At 52.7% G+C, this 18,396-nt stretch overlaps 2 protein-coding genes and 2 long non-coding RNA genes across 5 annotated transcripts in view; 2 read left to right on the forward strand and 2 right to left on the reverse strand.

The window, feature by feature from the left end:
- Positions 1–30: 30 nt before the first annotated feature.
- On the reverse strand, positions 31–8,612 carry XKR8 (XK related 8; the record flags this gene model as incomplete). Its single annotated transcript, XM_082440869.1, has 3 exons — positions 31–3,514; positions 6,067–6,263; positions 8,320–8,612. The coding sequence occupies 3 exons, from the start codon at positions 8,610–8,612 to the stop codon at positions 2,805–2,807; spliced, it is 1,200 nt and encodes a 399-aa protein (XP_082296995.1). The 3' UTR covers positions 31–2,804.
- On the forward strand, positions 8,352–10,590 carry LOC309650332. Of its 2 annotated transcripts, none has more exons than XR_014257527.1 (2): positions 8,352–8,483; positions 8,990–9,321. It is a non-coding gene; the product is annotated as an uncharacterized lncRNA (long non-coding RNA). The 2 variants fall into 2 exon arrangements; XR_014257528.1 differs by lacking the exon at positions 8,990–9,321 and adding an exon at positions 10,111–10,590 and having other exon boundaries at positions 8,368–8,483.
- SMPDL3B (sphingomyelin phosphodiesterase acid like 3B) overlaps positions 9,485–18,396 on the reverse strand; it is a 39,184-nt gene continuing 30,272 nt past the window's right edge. The window contains exons 4-8 of the mRNA XM_082440772.1: positions 15,210–15,353; positions 14,002–14,174; positions 12,692–12,872; positions 12,479–12,612; positions 9,485–9,903 (exon numbers count right to left, since the gene is read on the reverse strand). Coding sequence (XP_082296898.1) covers positions 9,538–9,903; positions 12,479–12,612; positions 12,692–12,872; positions 14,002–14,174; positions 15,210–15,353 — 998 coding nt within the window. The 3' untranslated portion in view covers positions 9,485–9,537. The remainder of the gene's footprint in view (positions 9,904–12,478; positions 12,613–12,691; positions 12,873–14,001; positions 14,175–15,209; positions 15,354–18,396) is intronic.
- On the forward strand, positions 12,655–17,376 carry LOC309650359. Its single transcript, XR_014257540.1, has 3 exons — positions 12,655–12,785; positions 13,800–13,924; positions 16,227–17,376. It is a non-coding gene; the product is annotated as an uncharacterized lncRNA (long non-coding RNA).

Raw genomic sequence — 18,396 nt, forward strand, 5'->3', positions numbered from 1 at the left:
GTAGAGAAAAGTAAATGTAGCAAGTTTTGTTTTGTTTTTTTTTAACTTATTTATTTATTTATTCTTGGCTGTGTTGGGTCTTCGTTTCTGTGCGAGGGCTTTCTCTAGTTGCGGCAAGCGGGGGCCGCTCTTCGTCGCGGCGCGCGGGCCTCTCACTATTGCGGCCTCTTGTTGCGGAGCACAGGCTCCAGACGCGCAGGCTCAGTAGTTGTGGCTCACGGGCCCAGCTGCTCCGTGGCATGTGGGATCTTCCCAGACCAGGGCTCGAACCCGCGTCCCCTGCATTGGCAGGCAGGTTCTCAACCACTGCGCCACCAGGGAAGCCCTGTTTTGTTTTTTTTTAATTGAAGTATAGTTGAGAGCAAGTATTTGTTTTAGTGAACCCCTTAGAAGCTATGTTTGAGGCTAGGTTGGACACTAAGCCCAGGGATTTATAAAGGCCAAGCCTGCTCTCTGAGGTCTCAACCCTCGATATACCCTATGAGTTGAGAAAAATAATGATTCCACTTTTGTGTGTGTGCAAATGTGTGTTTATAGTCAATTAAAAAAATGATCCTTTTTCTGAGGTTATATGTCCTTTCATAAGACAAGATAATAGATGGTGGTAGTTTTTACTGCCCTTTTTCATTAAAATTAACTTGGCAACCATGTTGGCCATTATACTGGTTCATGAAATGCAAGAGTCTGAAAATCATTGGACTAAGTGATCCTGGAGATCCTTTCTACCTCTACCATTCTGTGTATGTAAAAAGCACCAGCGTCATCTTCCCAGAGTTCCTCCCTGCTCCCAACCTTCATCTCTGTGTCAGCCTTGGCTCCAGGCCAGTATAACTGCTACAAGCCCTCCTTCATCCAGTCACTGCTGACTTGGTGTCTGGAATAAAGCACATCTGCGTGGCTGCCATCCTCACCTCCTTTAGGGCGTACATCAGTTTCTCAGGGAGGCCTTCCCGGCCATTCTATATAAAATCGTAACTCCCACCTACAACACACGCGCACGCTCCCTACCTTATTTTTCTTTTAGCACTTAACACTATCTGATATATTCTTTCACTTATTCTGTTTACTGTGTCTCCACTAGATGAATGAATGAATAACAGACTCCCCTGGATCCCGTCCCAGTGGTGATGAACCTTTCCTTCTGTCTCCAGTGCCCTTTCCCTGCTCCTTGTTTCTCCAAACCACAGACCTCCCCAACACCACTGCCCACATCCACATCCCCTGTCATCACTGCATCGCTCCCAGTGACCTCCCAGCGACCTCCCAGCAAAAAGACCTTTCTTCACCTGCGCTCGTGTATTCACTTCCTGATACCAAAGGTGTACCTACTCCCGCCAGGCCCAGCAGCAGAGCCGGCTAAGAGCACACACTAGAGTTAGCCCAGATCTGGGTTCTGATGCCCACCTGAGTGGTCAACACCACACTGGCTCACCAGCTCCTGACGCTTAGAAAACAAGGTTAAGAAGTCTCGCCTTGGGGCTTCCCTGGTGGCGCAGTGGTTGAGAATCTGCCTGCCAATGCAGGGGACACGGGTTCGAGCCCTGGTCTGGGAAGATCCCACATGTCGCGGAGCGACTAGGCCCGTGAGCCACAACTACTGAGCCTGCGCGTCTGGAGCCTGTGCTCCGCAACAAGAGAGGCCGCGATAGTGAGAGGCCTGCGCACCGCGATGAAGAGTGGCCCCCACTCGCCACAACTAGAGAAAGCCCTTGCACAGAAACGAAGACGCAACACAGCCAAAAATAAATAAATAAATTAATTAATTAAAAAAAAAAAAAAAAAGAAAGAAGTCTCGCCTAAGCCAGCCCTCTTCTCTGGTCCCAGGACCTTTACCTACTTTGAGAGGAGGACTTTGAGTCCCTGACCCCTTTTTTCCAGGCAGCTTTGAACTTGGCGGTGGATTTAATGACACAACTAGGCTAGAGGATTTCATGAGGTTTTAATAATAATCTAACAATACTGTTCAACAAAGACAACACACATGTCTCTCGCTTACAGAGACGCAGATACACACACCTCTTCCACCCACACAGACTGAGGTAGAAAGTACACTGCCTGAAGCACAAAACCATACTCAACGGGCTGAGCCATGGCCCAGACCACGGGTTCACAAGGCACTTGGTTGCAAGGTCACCCCTTGAGAGCAGGGGCAGAGGCCGGGCCAGCTGCACTAAGGCCTTGGAGGGGCTGACAGGGCTGACAGGCATCCCTGGCTTCCAGCCTGAGAACCTGTTCTGGAGCAGCTGGAGAGGGTAAGGGATGAAGCTGGAATGGCAGCTGATCTGCCAAGGCCAGAATGATGCTTCTGACACATAAAAGGCCCTCGGTAAACATTTGTGAATGAATTGAATGACTGGGTTGGGGCAGGGGAGGAAGAATTCCAGAGAACACATCCTGGAGGTCCTGGGGCCTTCCAGCCCAGGAGAGGGGAACCAAGGTGGGACAGCAGCTCCACCAATTATTTTAGAGGTAGCCAGGGAGGTAAAAATACCAACACTGGGACGCTTTGGGGTTATACTTGTTTGGGGGGAAGGGAAGGGGGGGAGTCTCTTCTTTCCTCCCAAAGTGTTTCATACATAATTGGGGCCCTTGACCCTCCAGGGCCCAGCCCTTCTCATCTTGTTCTCATCCTTGAGGGCAGGCCTCTGTCTTCCTCAACTCTGGTCTCCAGCGCCTGGCACAGATCAGGCATCAAGTGCTCGCTGAGTGAATCAAGGCCCATAGCAGCATCAGGAGCTTATCTTCTATATTCTACCAACTGATTCCATCTGGGCTTCGGTCCCCTGGCGGGGTCTGAGCCTGCCTCAAAGGACACCATTCACCTCTCCCTTCCACGGCAAAGCAGCCTCATCCCTACCTTTGGGGAAAAAGTTCTTAGCCAAATGGGCCATGCGCCTGTTCTGAGGCAGCTGACGCCCCTCGAGGGAGCGCAGACCCCAGGTCCCATCCAACTGGTCAGGCTCCCAGCGGCAGCTGGGGTGCAGCCAGCGGTAGTAGGCCAGCCGCAGAGCCAGCCCCAGGAGGAAGCAGGCGCCGGCCGCGGGCAGCAGCCTCTGCAGCAGGCACCCGCTGGGCAGCCAGGCGCTCTGAGCCACCCAGGTGACCGCCAGCAGAAGGCTATCATTCAGGAGGAACGCCAGGTGGATGGTAGCACGGCCTCGGGTGCGGCCCTCAGCCACGTTGAACCAGGAGAAATAAAGGATGGTGGCCACCGTCGCCCGGTACAGCCACTCGGAGCAGGGATCTGGCATAAAGTCCGTGCCCTGAAGCCAGACCCAGAACAGCAGCACGAGCCACAGGCCCAAGAAGTGCAGGGCCACGTAGCGGGGGAAGAGGGCTGAGAACAGGGCCACGACCAGGACTCGGGGCCACAGCAGCAGCAGGTTCCACAGGAAGTAGATCACGGAGGCACCCAGCCCCAGGAGGGGCTTGGAGGGGAGGCAGGTGCGCAGGGCCCGGTGGTAGTCAAGCAGTGCCCACGAGATACCCACAAAGGACGTGCAGATGCTGACCCCTACGAAGAGGAAGAGGAGACAGATGAGCCCTGCGGGCAGCCTGCAGGCACTCCCCAGAGGCCACGGGTACTGCGGAGGCCTCGTAGCCACGCTGAAGTGGGTATTACGGCCCCCAATTTGTTGAAGGGAAAACTACAGCTGGAGAACAGTAAGTTCACACAACCCCAAACAGAGCTAGGATCCATATGGAGTCTGCCCTTCACCACAAACCTTTCCTTTTCGGGTGCTACCATGGTTATATTTCTCACGGATGAGAAGGTGTGTGACTTATATGCTCTCATTGGCACCCCTGTCACCCAGCATCTGGCACCCCTGGGCCTTGGCCACACCCTGAGCATCTTCTAGGGCCCTGTAACCCTTCCTTTCCCGGAAGAGCCCACGCCTTTCTTGGATCTGAAAATCAGCAGTCCAGTTCCCCCTTCTTAGTCTCAGAAAGGGAAGCAGGAAATCCCATGGGGTGGCGACAGGCCTCTAGCTGAAGCTGCCTTCCGGGGCCAAAAGGGATGTCCCCGTTATACGGATGGAACAGCCTCTACTCCCCTCCACCCTCAGACTGGGCCCTGGTTTTGATTTTCCAAGACTCGAAGCGTACAGTGGGGATCCTATCCCACCTCCTAGCCGCCCATCCTGGGCTAGAAGCACCAGGCTCTCCAACGAGGGCTGGAAGCATCTCTAGACTGCTTCCTCCCCGCCCCCCTCCTATCGCATTCAGTCAACAGATGTTCGCTGGGAACCTGCTATGGGTCAAGAACCCACTCCCAGCCTGGAATCAGATCTGTGGCCTTTCTAACTACCCCACACTCAGGGTCTCGGCAGGGCTGATGTTCCTCCAGTTTGCCAGCATGCGCATTCTCTGACCTGACAAGCTGTGCCCTTGGTATTAGGTAGACCCATGCCCTGCTTCCCCTGGCCTACTCCTCCTTACCCTGCAAGTTCTGGCTCGATTATCCCCTATAGTCACCCATCCTGACCCCACCCCACCCCACTCCGCTGTGCAGCCCCTATAGTACCCCACTCCTGTCTGGAGTCTTATCACACAGTAATTATTTCCTTATCTCTGAGCTCCTTCAGGGTAGGAAACAGATTCTGCTCCCCAGGGATCCCCCAGCAGCTGGCATATAACAGCAGCTGAATACATGTTTGCTAAACAAAAGTTGGGAAAAAACCTGTCTCTTCCCTCAATCCCCCACCCCCACTCCCTCCATACACACAGTGTAGACTGTCCCCATTTAGCCCTGGTCCTAGACACCCACTGCCTTCAAAGAGACAAACAAAAAACAGTCATCCCTCAGTATCCACAGGGGATTGGTTCAAAATCCGCGGATGCTCAAGTCCCTAATACAAAATGGTGTAATAGAGTCAGCCCTCTGAATCTGTGGATGCAGGACTCACAGACAGAGGCCCGATGGTACGTGCACAATGAGTGCTGTGTGTCCCGGGGCAAATCACTTCACCTTTCGGCATCTCTTTCCTCTTGTGTAAAATGGAGATAAATATAGCACCAAACTAAAGGTGCTATGAATGTGAGCGATGACGACAGTAAAGCACTTTCCTCAGTGCTGGCTAATAGCAGGCACTCAATCGTGATGGCTGCTATTACTGTTTTTTGTTTTGTTTTTCAATTAATACTGCAGACTCAGATTAGCAAACTGAAAGGGCCCTTGGAGATTGAGTCCACCTCCCCAGCTTGTACAGCTGTGGAAACTGAGGCCAGAGAGGGGATCTCCAAGTCCCGCAGAGAGTGGAGGCAGAGCTGGGACTGGCTCCTTGGGAGGCTGTGCCTTGTACAGCAGCAGGTGTGCGAGGGCTGAGAAGGAGAAGGGGAAGGCTAGACCCTGAATCAGATGTGAGCTGGAGTCCTAACTTGGCTGCCAGCTGGCCTGTGACCTTGGGCAACTCCCCTAAAAGCCCTCCCAAAGCTTCTCTTTGCACAAACCTCTCCTGTGTTTTATGAGGCCACCTGCCTCTTCCTTTTCAGATCACTCCACACGCTTTACTGTAACTACCTGCTTTACAGTCTATGGTCCTGGCAGGCCAGGGGCTGTGTCCATCTCCTTATTCACTGTGGTGTTCCTAACACAGGGACAGGCACAAAGGTGCTCGATCAAAACAAAGGCACTCTGCATGTACAAAGGCGCTCAATAATTTATCTATTGATCAACAAGTTGCTTATTAGGCACCAGGCACCCTACACACTTCATCTGTTATCTTCAAAATAGTAAAAATTACACTTAAGATTTATTATGCACTAGGCACGAGGCTTTATAGGCATCACTTCACTTAAACCTTTCATTAACCTTATGAGGTAGGATCATTTATTACGTCCATTTATTTGTCCAGATGAGAACAAACTGATAGCTCAGAGAGGTGGAGTCCTTTGTCCAAACTCAAGGCTAGAGCATAACTTTGGATTTGAACACAGACCTGCCCGACTAAAGGACATTCTCCTATTTTCTAAGCAGCCTTTATAAAAGAGTGAAAACCTTTCTGACATTTGTGGGCAACTTTCCCAAGGTGTAAAAGGGGGGCTGGCCGAGGGCCTGACACTCACACTGGTAGTACTCGGCGCTGCCGCTCTGCAGCATGATGGCCAGCACCAGTGTGAGCTGCGGTGTCATCTCCAGGAAGGTCTCAAAGAGCCGCAGCATGCTGATGTCCAGGGAGAGGAAGTCGGCATAGGCCAAGTCGAACTCGGAGGGCACCGCCTGCCGCCACACCAGCAGCCCCTGCCGCAGCCCCTGCACACACCTAGGCGGTACACACGATGCCCCGAGGGGCCCAGTTAGCATCCTGTGGCATTCCTCCTTCCCTACCCATCGAGTGAACGCAGACAGGCTCAAATCCTAGCTCGTCACATACCTGCTATAAGGCCTTGGGCAAGCGACTTACCTCACTGAACTTGTTTCTTCATCTGTGAAGTGGGGATAAATACAACAGCTATTACTTCTGCAGTGGCCACCATACCAAGCTCATCACAAACCTTGTCCCATTTACTCCTTTACAATATCCCCATTTTACAGATGGGGAAACAGGACCAAAGAGCAAATGAGCAGTGGAAACAGGATTTGGACCCAAAGCTGTTTGAATCTGAAAAGTGTACTAGGAAATTGCCTAAAGTTATCATTCTCAAATTTTAGCAAGTGTAAGAATTTCTTAGGATCCTGTGGGGAAGGGAGCCACTGAGAGCTTCTGAGCACAGGCAAGACAGGTCCTACTGTGCTACAGAAAGAGCACCCAGGGATCCATTTAAGAGGCCTGCCCAGAGTGATGGGAACAGACGGGGCAGAGTTAAGAGAGTCCAGAGGTTGGACAGACAGGCCTGAGTGATCCACTGGCACGAGGGGGGAGTGGAGGATGCACTAAGATCTCCCCCCGCCCAGAACTGATCTCAGTTGGCTATTGGGAGGTGAGGCCATTCACTCATTGCAAATTCATTCATCAGACATTTACTGTCACTCCCCCTGGATGAACTTGACAACACACTCAGGGAGCAGGCCCGAGTTGGGGGGTGGGGGTCCCCCAGTGCCCTGGCAGAGGCCTCAGCCTAGTCACAGGCAGAAACAGAGACCCCGTTTTCTCAACCAAAGCTCAGTACAGTCTGTCTGACTCATGCTCAGCAGAAACAGAAGATACATGATGTAATTATAGATTCAGGGTTCATTGCGGGCTGCCAGAACTGTAATAACTGTGCCCCTTCGTGTTCACCCAACGTGTTATTGATGCCTGGACAGTCCCTCAGGCAAAACTGCACATTCAAAGTTCCTCTCGCCCCCTCCTGGAGACTCAAGGCAAGATCTGGAGAGAATCTGTAAACATGGATTCAAGAGCAGATCCTGCCTCCGTCCATCCCATCCCAACCCAGACCACATCATGTCCTGACTTCATCACATGACTCTGACTCCTTCATTTCAGTTTCCCCATGTCTAGAGGGCCCCCGCCTGAGCCCAGTCCTACATGGCTCCAGGGACATGGATGAGTCAGACCCCATCTCTGCCCTCTTGCTTGGTCTGGGAGTGAGGGGGTGGGGCAGGGAGCAAGTGTTCAGGGAGAATACAACTGGGAAAGACAGGGTGGGAGGCACTGGCCATGAGGGAACAAGCGCTGCTCTGGGGGTCAGGGCTGCTGAAACTCCAAGGGGACCCAGCTGATCATGAAGCTGGCTGACACTTGCTGCCTGCTTACTCTGCACCAGGGCAGTTTACAGGTCTCATTCCATTTAATCCAGACACTGTGAGCCTCTGGAACAACGAGTAAACTGAGACCCAGAGGGGTCAAGTGACTTGCCCAAGGCTCCACCCACAGCTAAAAGCAACAGGAGGTCTGTTGCCACCAGGCACTGTGCGGGGAGCTTCCCCCTCTGCCCTTCACCACAGGCCTGCCAGCCACACCTATCTCTAGATCACTACCTCCTTTAACAGAGGAGGAAACTGAGGCTCAGAGAAAGGCAGGAATAAGGCCACACAGGTGGTAAAGCCAGGATTGGATCCCAAAGGGTCCGACTCCAAGTCATGCGCCTCCCTTCCCTCTCTGGGCCTCAGTTTCTTCGGCTGTGCCAGGAAGGGTACCGTTCATGAGCTCTGAGGGCTGTCAGCCGGATTTCTCCCTCATCAGGGATCAGGAGCTCACCTGTAGGGGAGAGGCGCCCGCTAAACTACAAGGGGCTTAGTTTCCTCTCCGGGGTCCCAGTCCTCTCCTCTCCGCCCCCGTCGCGGGGTCAGGGCTCTCACCTGTGCTACCAGCCCAGCTGCAGGAGGTGACGTTGACTTCCGTTCCCCCTCCCTCTCCCCGAGGGCAGGGCGCTCACCTGTACAGGTAGCCCAGCTGCAGGACATGCAACAGCGCCAGGCAGTGGCCTGGGGGCTTCGGCGCGTGCGGGCTGGAGAGGTCGGCGCGCAGCCAGACCCAGCTGAAGAGCTGCAGCGCGACTGAGGCGAGGCCCAACAGCGCCAGCACTAGCGCGGCCCACAGGTAGCGACCGCTGAGCACATACTGGCTCGCGGCCCACAGGTCGGCGCCCAGGTCGATCAGGAAGGCGAGGGTGCCCAATACGCCCAGGACCAGGTCCCAGAAGAGAGCGGCGCGTGGCGACCAGGGCATGACCCGCCAGCCTCTGCCCCTCTTCCTCTTCTGGGCTCGGACCCGCCCTCCCGGCCCAGGGTCGCCTTCCCAGCCCAGGGTCGCGGTGGCAGGAAGGAGGCGGGCACAGCCCTCGGGACCGCCCAGGACTCGGGCTGCGGGGCGGGACTTCCCCGTCCCGCCCTGTCTGGGGAGGAGCGAGGTCCGTAGACCCCGCGGTTGGGGTAGCAGCGGTCCCACAGATCCCTGGCCCTGCCGCCTGCCTAGGGACCCCCAACTCTCACCCCAGCCCCGCTGAGCCCCGAGGGCCCCGAAGACCGCTAAGCCCGAAGACGGACCGTCCGAGGCGCAATGCCCTTAGCTTAGGAGGCTTCTAATCGCCTTGTTTTACATTTGAGGCTCCTGGAGACCCAAAACGGCGAATATGGCCCGGAGATTAGCGCCCGGGCTAGAACTGCGATGTGTCACGTCTGCATTGTTGCAAAACAAAACAACAGAACGCCAAGGCCCGTTCCGATCCCTGATTGAGGGACTTCGCTAAGTTTGCCTCCGAGTCCGGGCCGTGTGCCAGGGGAGACAGAGGGCACTGGATCAACCAGGCGCATCTTCCTGGCAGCTCATTTTACTCGGATTATCCGAATAGGAGGAGGGGGGAACATTCAATAACTGGGGAAGGGAGTTACTTTAAACATGATTTACAAGTTAATAACAGAATAACATGCACGACGAGCATTGTGTTTGGGATAAAACATGAAACTTGAAAGTAATGTGCTTCTGGTGGGGCCCTTGGGGCTTCATTTCCTGATCGGCTGTCCCGTCCCAGTTCATTCTGCGGACGCCGGGGAAAGGGTGGAAAGTCCAGCTCTCGGGGGGGAGTGGGGGGGATGCTCTCCCCATTTTACCAAGAGGAAGGCGAGCCAAGCCAATCAGCGGGCGGCGCCCAAGGTCACGGCACAAGCAGCGTGCGCAGGCCCAGCAGCGCCACCAGCAGGAGCGAGAGGCGGGGCGCGGGCGCGACGCCGTGGGCGCGCAGACAGGCGGCATACCCGTCGAAGGCCACTTCGCGCAGCGCGCACACGTGCTCGGCTTGGCAGGCCTCGTCGCAGGCCCGCGTGTCGTAACTGACCGAGTTGTAGACGTAGTAGCGCTGCAGCGCGCCCTGGTCGCTGGCGATGCGGCCCAGCGCCTCGTGCATAGAGCGGGCGCCTGCGTCGGGCACGCCGTAGGCCTTGGTCACCCGGTACTCGAGCTCCCAGCGCGGCTCCCCCTGCGCGTTCGCCTGGCTCAGGTTCAAGAAGTAGGTCACCATGTCCTGCAGAGGGGGCGCGAGGCGGGCCGGCTGTGAGCAGCTGTCCGCTTCCGCCCCCAATCCTCCACCTTGCATTTGCCCCCAGATTCTAATAGCTGTAATCCTGACCGCTCTTAGTTATTGAGCATTTACTAGTTTCCGGGTATGCTTGGCAGACATCCTCTGATTGAGTCTGATGAGGTAACTGCGCTTATTGTCCCCATTTCACAGATGACGAAACTGAGTCCTAAAGAGGTTAATTCACTTGGCCAGGGTCCCACAAGTGGCTGAGGCAGGATTGGAACCCAGCTTGTTTACCCCATGGCCTGTGCATTTTCTGTTCCAGCAAGCTCCTGGGTACCCAGAAGATTGTCAGTAAAAATTTGCAGAAAGACTGGATAAAACGCAATATAAAAGCAGTGGGATGGGGGCGCAGTGGTTGAGAGTCTGCCTGCCAATGCAGGGGACACGGGTTCGAGCCCTGGTCTGGGAGGATCCCACATGCCGCGGAGCAGCTAGGCCCGTGAGCCACAATTGCTGAGCCTGCGCGTCTGGAGCCCGTGCTCCGCAACAAGAGAGGCCGCGATAGTGAGAGACCCGCGCACCGTGATGAAGAGTGGCCCCCACTTGCCGCAACTGGAGAAAGCCCTCGCACAGAAAGGAAGACCCAACACAGCCAAAAATAAATTAATAAAAAAAAAAAAAAAAAAAGCAGTGGGATGGAGTGCCTGGCTGAGAGAGCTTATAGAATTGTGCTTTGATGGGGGCTTGGGCTACACCCCAGACCCTGAGTACTCAGGTGCATTTTCAGGACTAGAACCCGGAAGGGTTTATCTGTGCAACACTTTCCACCTAAATTTGCAGTCAGGAGAGGTGGGGTAAGAGGAAGTGCCATGGATGGATGGCAATTTCTTGCTAGGCGCCTTACATTATTTCATTTAGTCTTCCCCGAACCCTGCGGTCTGAGTGCCCGTGTGGACGATGGACCACGCTCTTAAAACTCCTCAGACCTCTTCTCCATCTACATTCACTCTAGAGTCAAGGCCCCAGGTTAACTCCTGCAGCCCCTGGTTTTAAATGTCCTTTCTCAACACCCAGATTAAATCTCTGTACCCACCTCTTTCTGGAGCTCCAACTTGAATACCCAGCTGCCTCTTCCCTCAGCATTTTCACCTGGATGCCACTTAGACATCCCAAAGTTAACAGGAAAGCCAGGCTTCTGATCTTCCTCCAAAATCTGCTCCTCCTGCAGTGAGCCCGTTTCAGTAAATGGCGACCTCATCCTTCAAGGTGCTCTGGCCAAAGCCTTGGAGCCCTCGTTGCCTCCTCGCTTTCTCTTCCACCCCTCAACCAATCCGCCAGCAAATCCTGTCTGCTCTGCCTTCAAAATACATCCAGGATCTGGCTCTCCTCACCACCCACGGGTGCCACCCTGGCCCACACCACCATCACCTCTCAGTGGCTGTGGTCACCTCCTAATTGGTCCCCCTGTGTCTGCCCTTGCCCCCTACAGCCTGTTCTCCACCCAGCAGAATGGTGGTTTTCTAAAATTCCAGAGTCATCCTCATGGCCTGCATTACCTGACCCCCCCTCGCCCCCTCCCCTCGTGACCTCCGCTGTGGCCTCGCGGGCCTCCGTGCTCCTCCCCTAACACACCAAGCGCATTCCACCCTGGGCCTCTGACGTGTTTTTCCTGTTCCTTCCCCAGACGCTCACGCGACTCACTCCCTGAATTTACTCAGAATTCAAATGTCACCCTATCAGTGACACTTCCCTGCCCCATCTAACACCACACACATATACACGTACCCTGTAACTGTCACCACCTGCCTCCTCACCCTGTTTTCTTTTCTCCTTAGCACTTATTTCGTGCCACACTTAACTTTATGTGTTTGTTTATTGTCTGTCAGCTCCAGGAGAGCAGAGACTTTTGTTCACTTATGTATCTCCTCAGCTTAGCACGGGGCCTGGCACATGGCAGAGGCTTAACACGTTTTGTTGAATACATTAAGGAATAATATTTCTTTGTCATTTCAGTAATCACAAGCACATCCCAGGAGGTGTGGGATTGTTCATTGAGTTAGGGGCCTGCTTGGCTGCAGCGTAGTCAGTGTAGAGAAGACCTGGCAGTGGGCCTGAGGTCACACTGTGAGAGACCTTGAATACCAGGCCAAGGAGAGTTACACTGTGAGAGACCTTGAATACCAGACCAAAGAGATCCAACTTATCTTGGGAGCATTGGGGAGCCACTGAAGGTTTTTGAGCAGGAAAGAGACAAGAAGTGCTTTAGAAAGATTAATCCCCTCCTTAGCTGTACCAGATGAGCTACAGCAGGGCAGTGCTGGAGGAGGGGAGAACACGTAGGAGGCCTTGACAATGATCCAGGGCAAAGGGCAATTTGGAGAAGAATTGACCTGACTTGGTGGCAGGATTTGGAGGTAGAGCCAGGGTTCTGATCCTGAGCTCTAAAAGGGTGGAAGTAACTTGACCTTCCTGAGTCTCAGTGGTCAGTAGAGGGTGGATTAGCTAGGGAAGGCAGTGATGTTATCCGGTCCCTCCTCCCTCCTCCTCTGGCCCCAGCAGACCCAAGGCTCCTGACCTGCAGGCTCAGTGTGGCTCGGTCGTATTCAAACACCCGGATGCCTGGATTGTTGGCTCCGTTGACCACTCCAGGTAACGTGGTTTTCCATGGGGTGACCCCAGGTGTAAGGAACATGACACTGATGGGGGTACCTTTCAAGAGAGAGTGGAGCTGAGAGGCTGGCGAGGGAAAGAGGGAGTTGGTCTGGCCGTTGCCCTCCAGGTTGGATACCTGCATCATCGTAGAACATCCGAAAGCTGTCGGTGTGGTGGTGCCCGAAGAACTGCCCTGCAATGACTCGATGATGCTTCCGGACCACCTTCAGGTACTCCTGGTTGGGGCCCTCCCGGAACCACGCTTTGTTCCGTGTCTTCTCAAAGAACCCCGGGGGCACATGGCCGATAATGTACACCTACGAGGAAGGGGTGCCCAGCAGGGGCTCAGAGACCCCTTCCACAACTTTTCATCTCTACCTCTCACAACCTGCCCGTCTCCCCAGAGGCAAGCAGATGGGCTCAAAGGTACCTCCTCCCCCATCCCTCTCCCAGGTGATGCGGCATCTCCCTGTACCCAGAAATGAATGTGCCACATGCTTCCCTCCCTCTGTGCCTTTACCCATGCTATGCCTGCCACCTGGAGCGCCCTTCTCATTTTCACTTCTGTAAATGCTACTCATGCTTCAAAACCCAGCTCGAAGCTCCTCCTGAAACCTTTCTGATCCTTCAGAGACAAGTCTTCTCTTCTTGGAGAGCTCAGGCACTGTAACCAAACCTTCCTTGCATGGTTGTGTAGCATATGCTGTGTGGTAATGTGTGTTCACATCTTACATTCCTCGAGTCTCTCAGCTAACAGTGCCTGGGCCCTTGGTCCCCATTGCAAGAAGTAGAATGGGCGGCGCGGGCAGTGGTAGGAAGGGCAGTTAAGAGCATGAGCTTTGGAGCCAAACTGCAGCTGGACACCAGCTGTGTGTCACCTCCCCGAGCTTCAGTTTTCTCATCGGGAAGGGCACCTAACTGGTGGAGATATGAGAGTTAAATGAGATCATCCATATAAAGCACTTCGCAACATAGCTGATGCGTAGTGGGGGCAAAAGCACCGGCCATGAGATCCTGCTGGGATGCGCTGGTCAGAGCAGGGTCAGGCAGATGAGACACAGCGTCAGTCAGCGGGGGCCTGCTAGCCCAGCACACTAGACGGACACGCCTCAAGGGCAGGGCATCCCCTTGAGGTCTAGCCCACAGTGTGGCTGCAGCTGTGCTGGCCTTGGATTCTGGAGACTGGGGTTCTAGTCTAGGCCCCGCCACTTACTGTGTGACTTGAGACTGTCACTGCCCATCAGGAGCCTCGCATCTGCAATGGACTCCAGGGTCCCAGCCTCACAGGCTGTTGTGAGGATGGAAGCAGCCCCCTCAGGTGCCGAGCTGATGAAGGACCCTCTGTGATGTGGGCATCTCAAGTGAGTGGGTGAGTCTGTGCCAAAGTGGGGGACTTGTACGGGAAGAGACCCCAGGGAGGGGAGAGGAGGAGTGGGGAGCCCTTACCATTTCCCCAGCTCGGGACGCATTGGTCAGCACGTCGTCCAGCCACTGGAACTGCTGGCCAGGGTCGGCCATGCCGGCCGTCTGCTCGTTGTTGCTATAATACAGATTGGTGTTGAGGACCACGATTCGCCCAGCTGCGCTTGGCCCCGGCAGTTTCTCAGAATAGAAGGCACCTAGGACATCACAGCCAGGGGGAATCTGAAGGGGTCTCCAGCCTCCGAACAGACACACCTCTGTCCCCCTCCACTTCACTCGCCCACCTTCTCCTTCCCTTGCATCCTCCCTTCCCATCTTTCCCATAGGAGCGGCATCGTGGGTAAGGCCAAAGGCTCTGGAGCCAGGCTGCCTGGGTTCAAGTCCTGGCTGTATCACTTCCTAGCTGTGCAACTTGGGAAAGTTCCTTAACCTCTCTGTGCCTCAGTTTCCTCCTCCGTATAATGGGAATAACATGGAGGTGTGTTTGCCCCTCCAGATCCACTGTCAACCCTTCTCTGCTCAGCTCTCTGCCCCAGGAGCTGTGGGTTAAATCCATGGGCTTCTGTGCTGTGAGCTTCTGGTTGGGTTTGACCAATGGGGAGCCCCAACAGCAAGGGACTGAGGTAAGGAAGGAGAGGAGGTCAGGTCACTTTGGGATACTGTGTCTCCAAACCAGTGATTCTCAACCTGGTGATTTTGTCCCCAAGGGAACACTCGGCAACGTCCAGAGACATTTTTGGTTTTCACAACTGGAGGTGTTACTAGCAACTAGTGGATAGAGGCCAGGGATACTGCTAGGCACCCTACAGTGTACAGGACGGCCCCACAACAAAGAATTATCCAGCCCCAAATGTCAACAGTGGCAAGGCTGAGAAACCTGGTCTGAGCTGCAGGTCACTGCCCCTACCTAGGATTGTTGTAAGGAGTCTAGCAGTGTGCTGAGGGCAGTTCCGGGCACACAGGAAATGCTCAGTGAATATTCTCTTATGATCCTCATTAGTGCTGTGGGGTTAAGAACATGGGCATTGGAATCAGCCCTGGATCCTACTCCCAAGTCTGCCTCCTCTAAGCTGGGTGACCTTGGCCGAGTGACTTGTTATGTTCAAGCCTCAGTCTCCTTATCTGTAAAATGGGGATAAAATCAGTCCCTATTTCATGGGGATGTTGTGAAGATGAAATTAGATCAGACCTTGGCATAAAGTGCTCCTTACAGTAGCAAATGATGTTAGTACCTTCTCTGAAGAGAGCGATGGATTCGTTACTGAGCCAGGGTCGCCACAGCTCTGCTACCTGATTGTAGATATTGTTGCTTCCGGCCGGGAACTGGTTTTTGGGGTGAAAGTCATGATTTCCCAAAGCAGCATAGACTTTAGTATCTGGGAGGAAAAAGAAAAATATAAGAATGTATATGCAAAAGTGCTTAGTTTCAGCCACTGGCTATCAGAGCTAATAGGGAAGAGCTATAGCACAGATAAGGAAAAATACAGAGCCAAGCAGAAAACCACATTATAGAATCTGGCAGAATTTGGCTCAGATCTGGGAAGGAAGAGCAGTGAGTTCTCTAACTCCATTCCCCGCAGAAATTTCCATGGTCAGAAATGAAGCATGAGATAAGGAGGAGAAAGCTAGAAGATCCAAATAACCTTCAGATCCATGATCAGCCACTTGGTCATTTAGTGTGCCTTGTTCTTGTCAATTCCAGATCCATCTTACTGTTAGGGAAGGGGTCTGCTGCACCCTGGAAGGCCTTGGGAGTTTCACTCATTCATGAATCAACAAATATTTACTGAGCACCTAGTACATGCAAACATGTAGACCTGGGCCCCCAGGCCCAGGCCCAGAGGCCTGGCAGTGCGGTAGGGTTGATAGGCATTGAGTAATGGCTGTCACAAAAAGGGAAGAGTCACTTGCTGTGGGAGTGTATAACAGGGGTGGGAGTGGGGGTCAGGGGAGCCTCCCTGAGGATGTGGCCTGTGAATGAACCCAGGAGGGAGAGGGGAGCCTGTCAGACTCATTTCTTCCTTGTGAGTAGCCTCACTTCTGCTTTTATTTTACATCTGTGTCTGGTATGTAGTAGTTGCTCAATAAATATTTGATAATAAACAAAAACTCCTCTGAGCTCAAGGCAGGGCCTTGCCCTTATATGAGCTTGGCTTACCCCAGGGAGTGAACTTGAACCAATGAGGAAGCCTGGCGCCTCCAATTCCTACTTGAAAAAATGATTCTAACAAACCCTTTACCCTGTATAGCCTACAAGATCTGGAAATGCTAAGCTCTGCCAAAGGAGGAGGCCGTAGAATTCCCATGAGGAATTATTCACAAAGCCAGAAGTCATGGCTGTGACTGCCTGAAAGAAAACCTCACCTCTCTAACATAGATACAGGCAGCCATAAGAATTCATTTAAGAACTTCCCTGGTGGCGCAGTGGTTAAGAATCCGCCTGCCAATGCAGGGGACACGGGTTCGAGCCCTTGTCTGGGAAGATCCACATGCCGCAGAGCAACTAAGCCCGTGCGCCGCAACTACTGAGCCTGCCCTCTAGAGCCCGTGAGCCACAACTACTGCGCCTGCATGCCACAACCACTGAAGCCCGCACACCTAGAGCCCGTGCTCTGCAACAAGAGAAGCCACCGCAATGAGAAGCCTGCACACTGCCACGAGCCCCCGCACTAACTGCAACTAGAGAAAGCCTGCGCGCAGCAACGAAGACCCAATGCAGCCAAAAGTAAATAAATAAATAAATAAACAACAGAATTAAATACAGCTCTATTTATTAAAAAAAAAAAAAAAAGAATTAATTTAAGAGAAAACACAAATCCCTGGCATCCCAAAGGCAGATGAGAAGGGAGGTTATCTCTCCTGGTTTATAAGCAGATAAGGTAGGGTGTCCCCAGAGACATAAGAGAAGCCATTTTTGGACTAAGCCATTTTGGGATCTAAGCCTGGCTACAATGCTTGCCCTTGAACAGATCTCAGTAACAATGATCTTAAGGGAACAAAAGAACAAACTGTTATCAGGCAAGAGAAGTAACAAGGGCAAAGATAATAAATCAGTTGTAAAGACTCCCAGTTCTGTTTCAATGGTAAAGATTAGCCTGAAACACTGTCTTGAGCTGTTTGGCAGAATTTAAACCCCCTCAACCATGAGATCAACTGGAACCTAAGGAGTGATGATGCTGACCTTTGCTGACCCTTGTGACTTCAATCAACTAAAGCTTGGACTCTGTCAACCTTTGCTCCAATTCTAAGTTGCATTCTCCTGCTCAAGCCCCTTCATGAATATGCATATATCCTTAGCTTAAAACTTCCCCAATTTTGCTGTTCAAGGACACACTGATTTGGAAAGATCCCTGGTGTTCTCCTTACTTGTTGCAAGTAATAAATCCTTCCTTCTCCTGATCTTTGGCTTGGTTGTGCCTTTTGGCTTGACACCCACCAAGAGGCAAACTCAGTTTTGGGGTAACAGGTTTTTGCCACTTCTATGTGTCGGGCACTGTCAGAAGATCCTTACAAGCCTAAGCTCCATGAGGGCATGACCTGGTATCTTGTTCACAGCCACATCCCCTACCCTTAGCATGCTGTCTCACCCGTAGAGGACACTCAAATATTTGTTGACTGACTAAATGAATGGAGGGATTACCTTATTTAATCCTCATAACAACCCTTTGGGCAGGTACCATTATTTTCCTCATTTTGCACAGGGAGAACACTGAGTGTCCGGAGGATGGCCCAGCTATAGAGCGTGGCAGAACCTGAATTGGGATCTGGATCAGTTTGCCTTGCACACCTGTGTTTACCATCGGCCACGGTGGACAGGGGCCAGTATTCACAGTGACTGTGATGGGGGGAACACAGGTGCACGTGGCAGGAAGAACTCATGACGTGGAACCAAAATCTCAAATTTCAGTCCCTTCCTCTTCTCCAACAAGTTGCTTCAGCTTATTTATCTCTATGATAGGGAGTGTTCTGCTTGACCTATGTTGCTACCATTCTCAAATAAGATAATGCCTCATTTCACCTCTTCCAATGTGTTCATATTTTAACATCTCTATAAGTGGGACGTGTCTTACCATTGAGGCCATGAGAAAGTTCTGTGTCATACTTTAATGGACAGCTTTTTTTTTGCTTTTTTTTCTTTTGGCCACGCCATGCAACTTGCAGGATCTTAGTTCCCCAACCAGGGATTGAACCCGTACCCACTGCAGTGAAAGGGCTGAGTCCTAACCACTGGACCACCAGGGAATTCCCCGGAGAACATTTTTTTTCTTAGAGATACATAAAATAATGAAACATCTTACAGCCAATGGTATCTTGGATTTAGGAAATTCAGTAAATGTGCAAGCATGTTATAAACTGTAAAATCTTATTTACACTTGTATGTCAGGTCATAGTAATAAAGCATTTTCTTATCCATTATTT

Source organism: Balaenoptera physalus, assembly GCF_965194825.1.
Source record: "Balaenoptera physalus genome assembly, chromosome: 1".
NCBI lineage: Eukaryota > Metazoa > Chordata > Mammalia > Artiodactyla > Balaenopteridae > Balaenoptera > Balaenoptera physalus.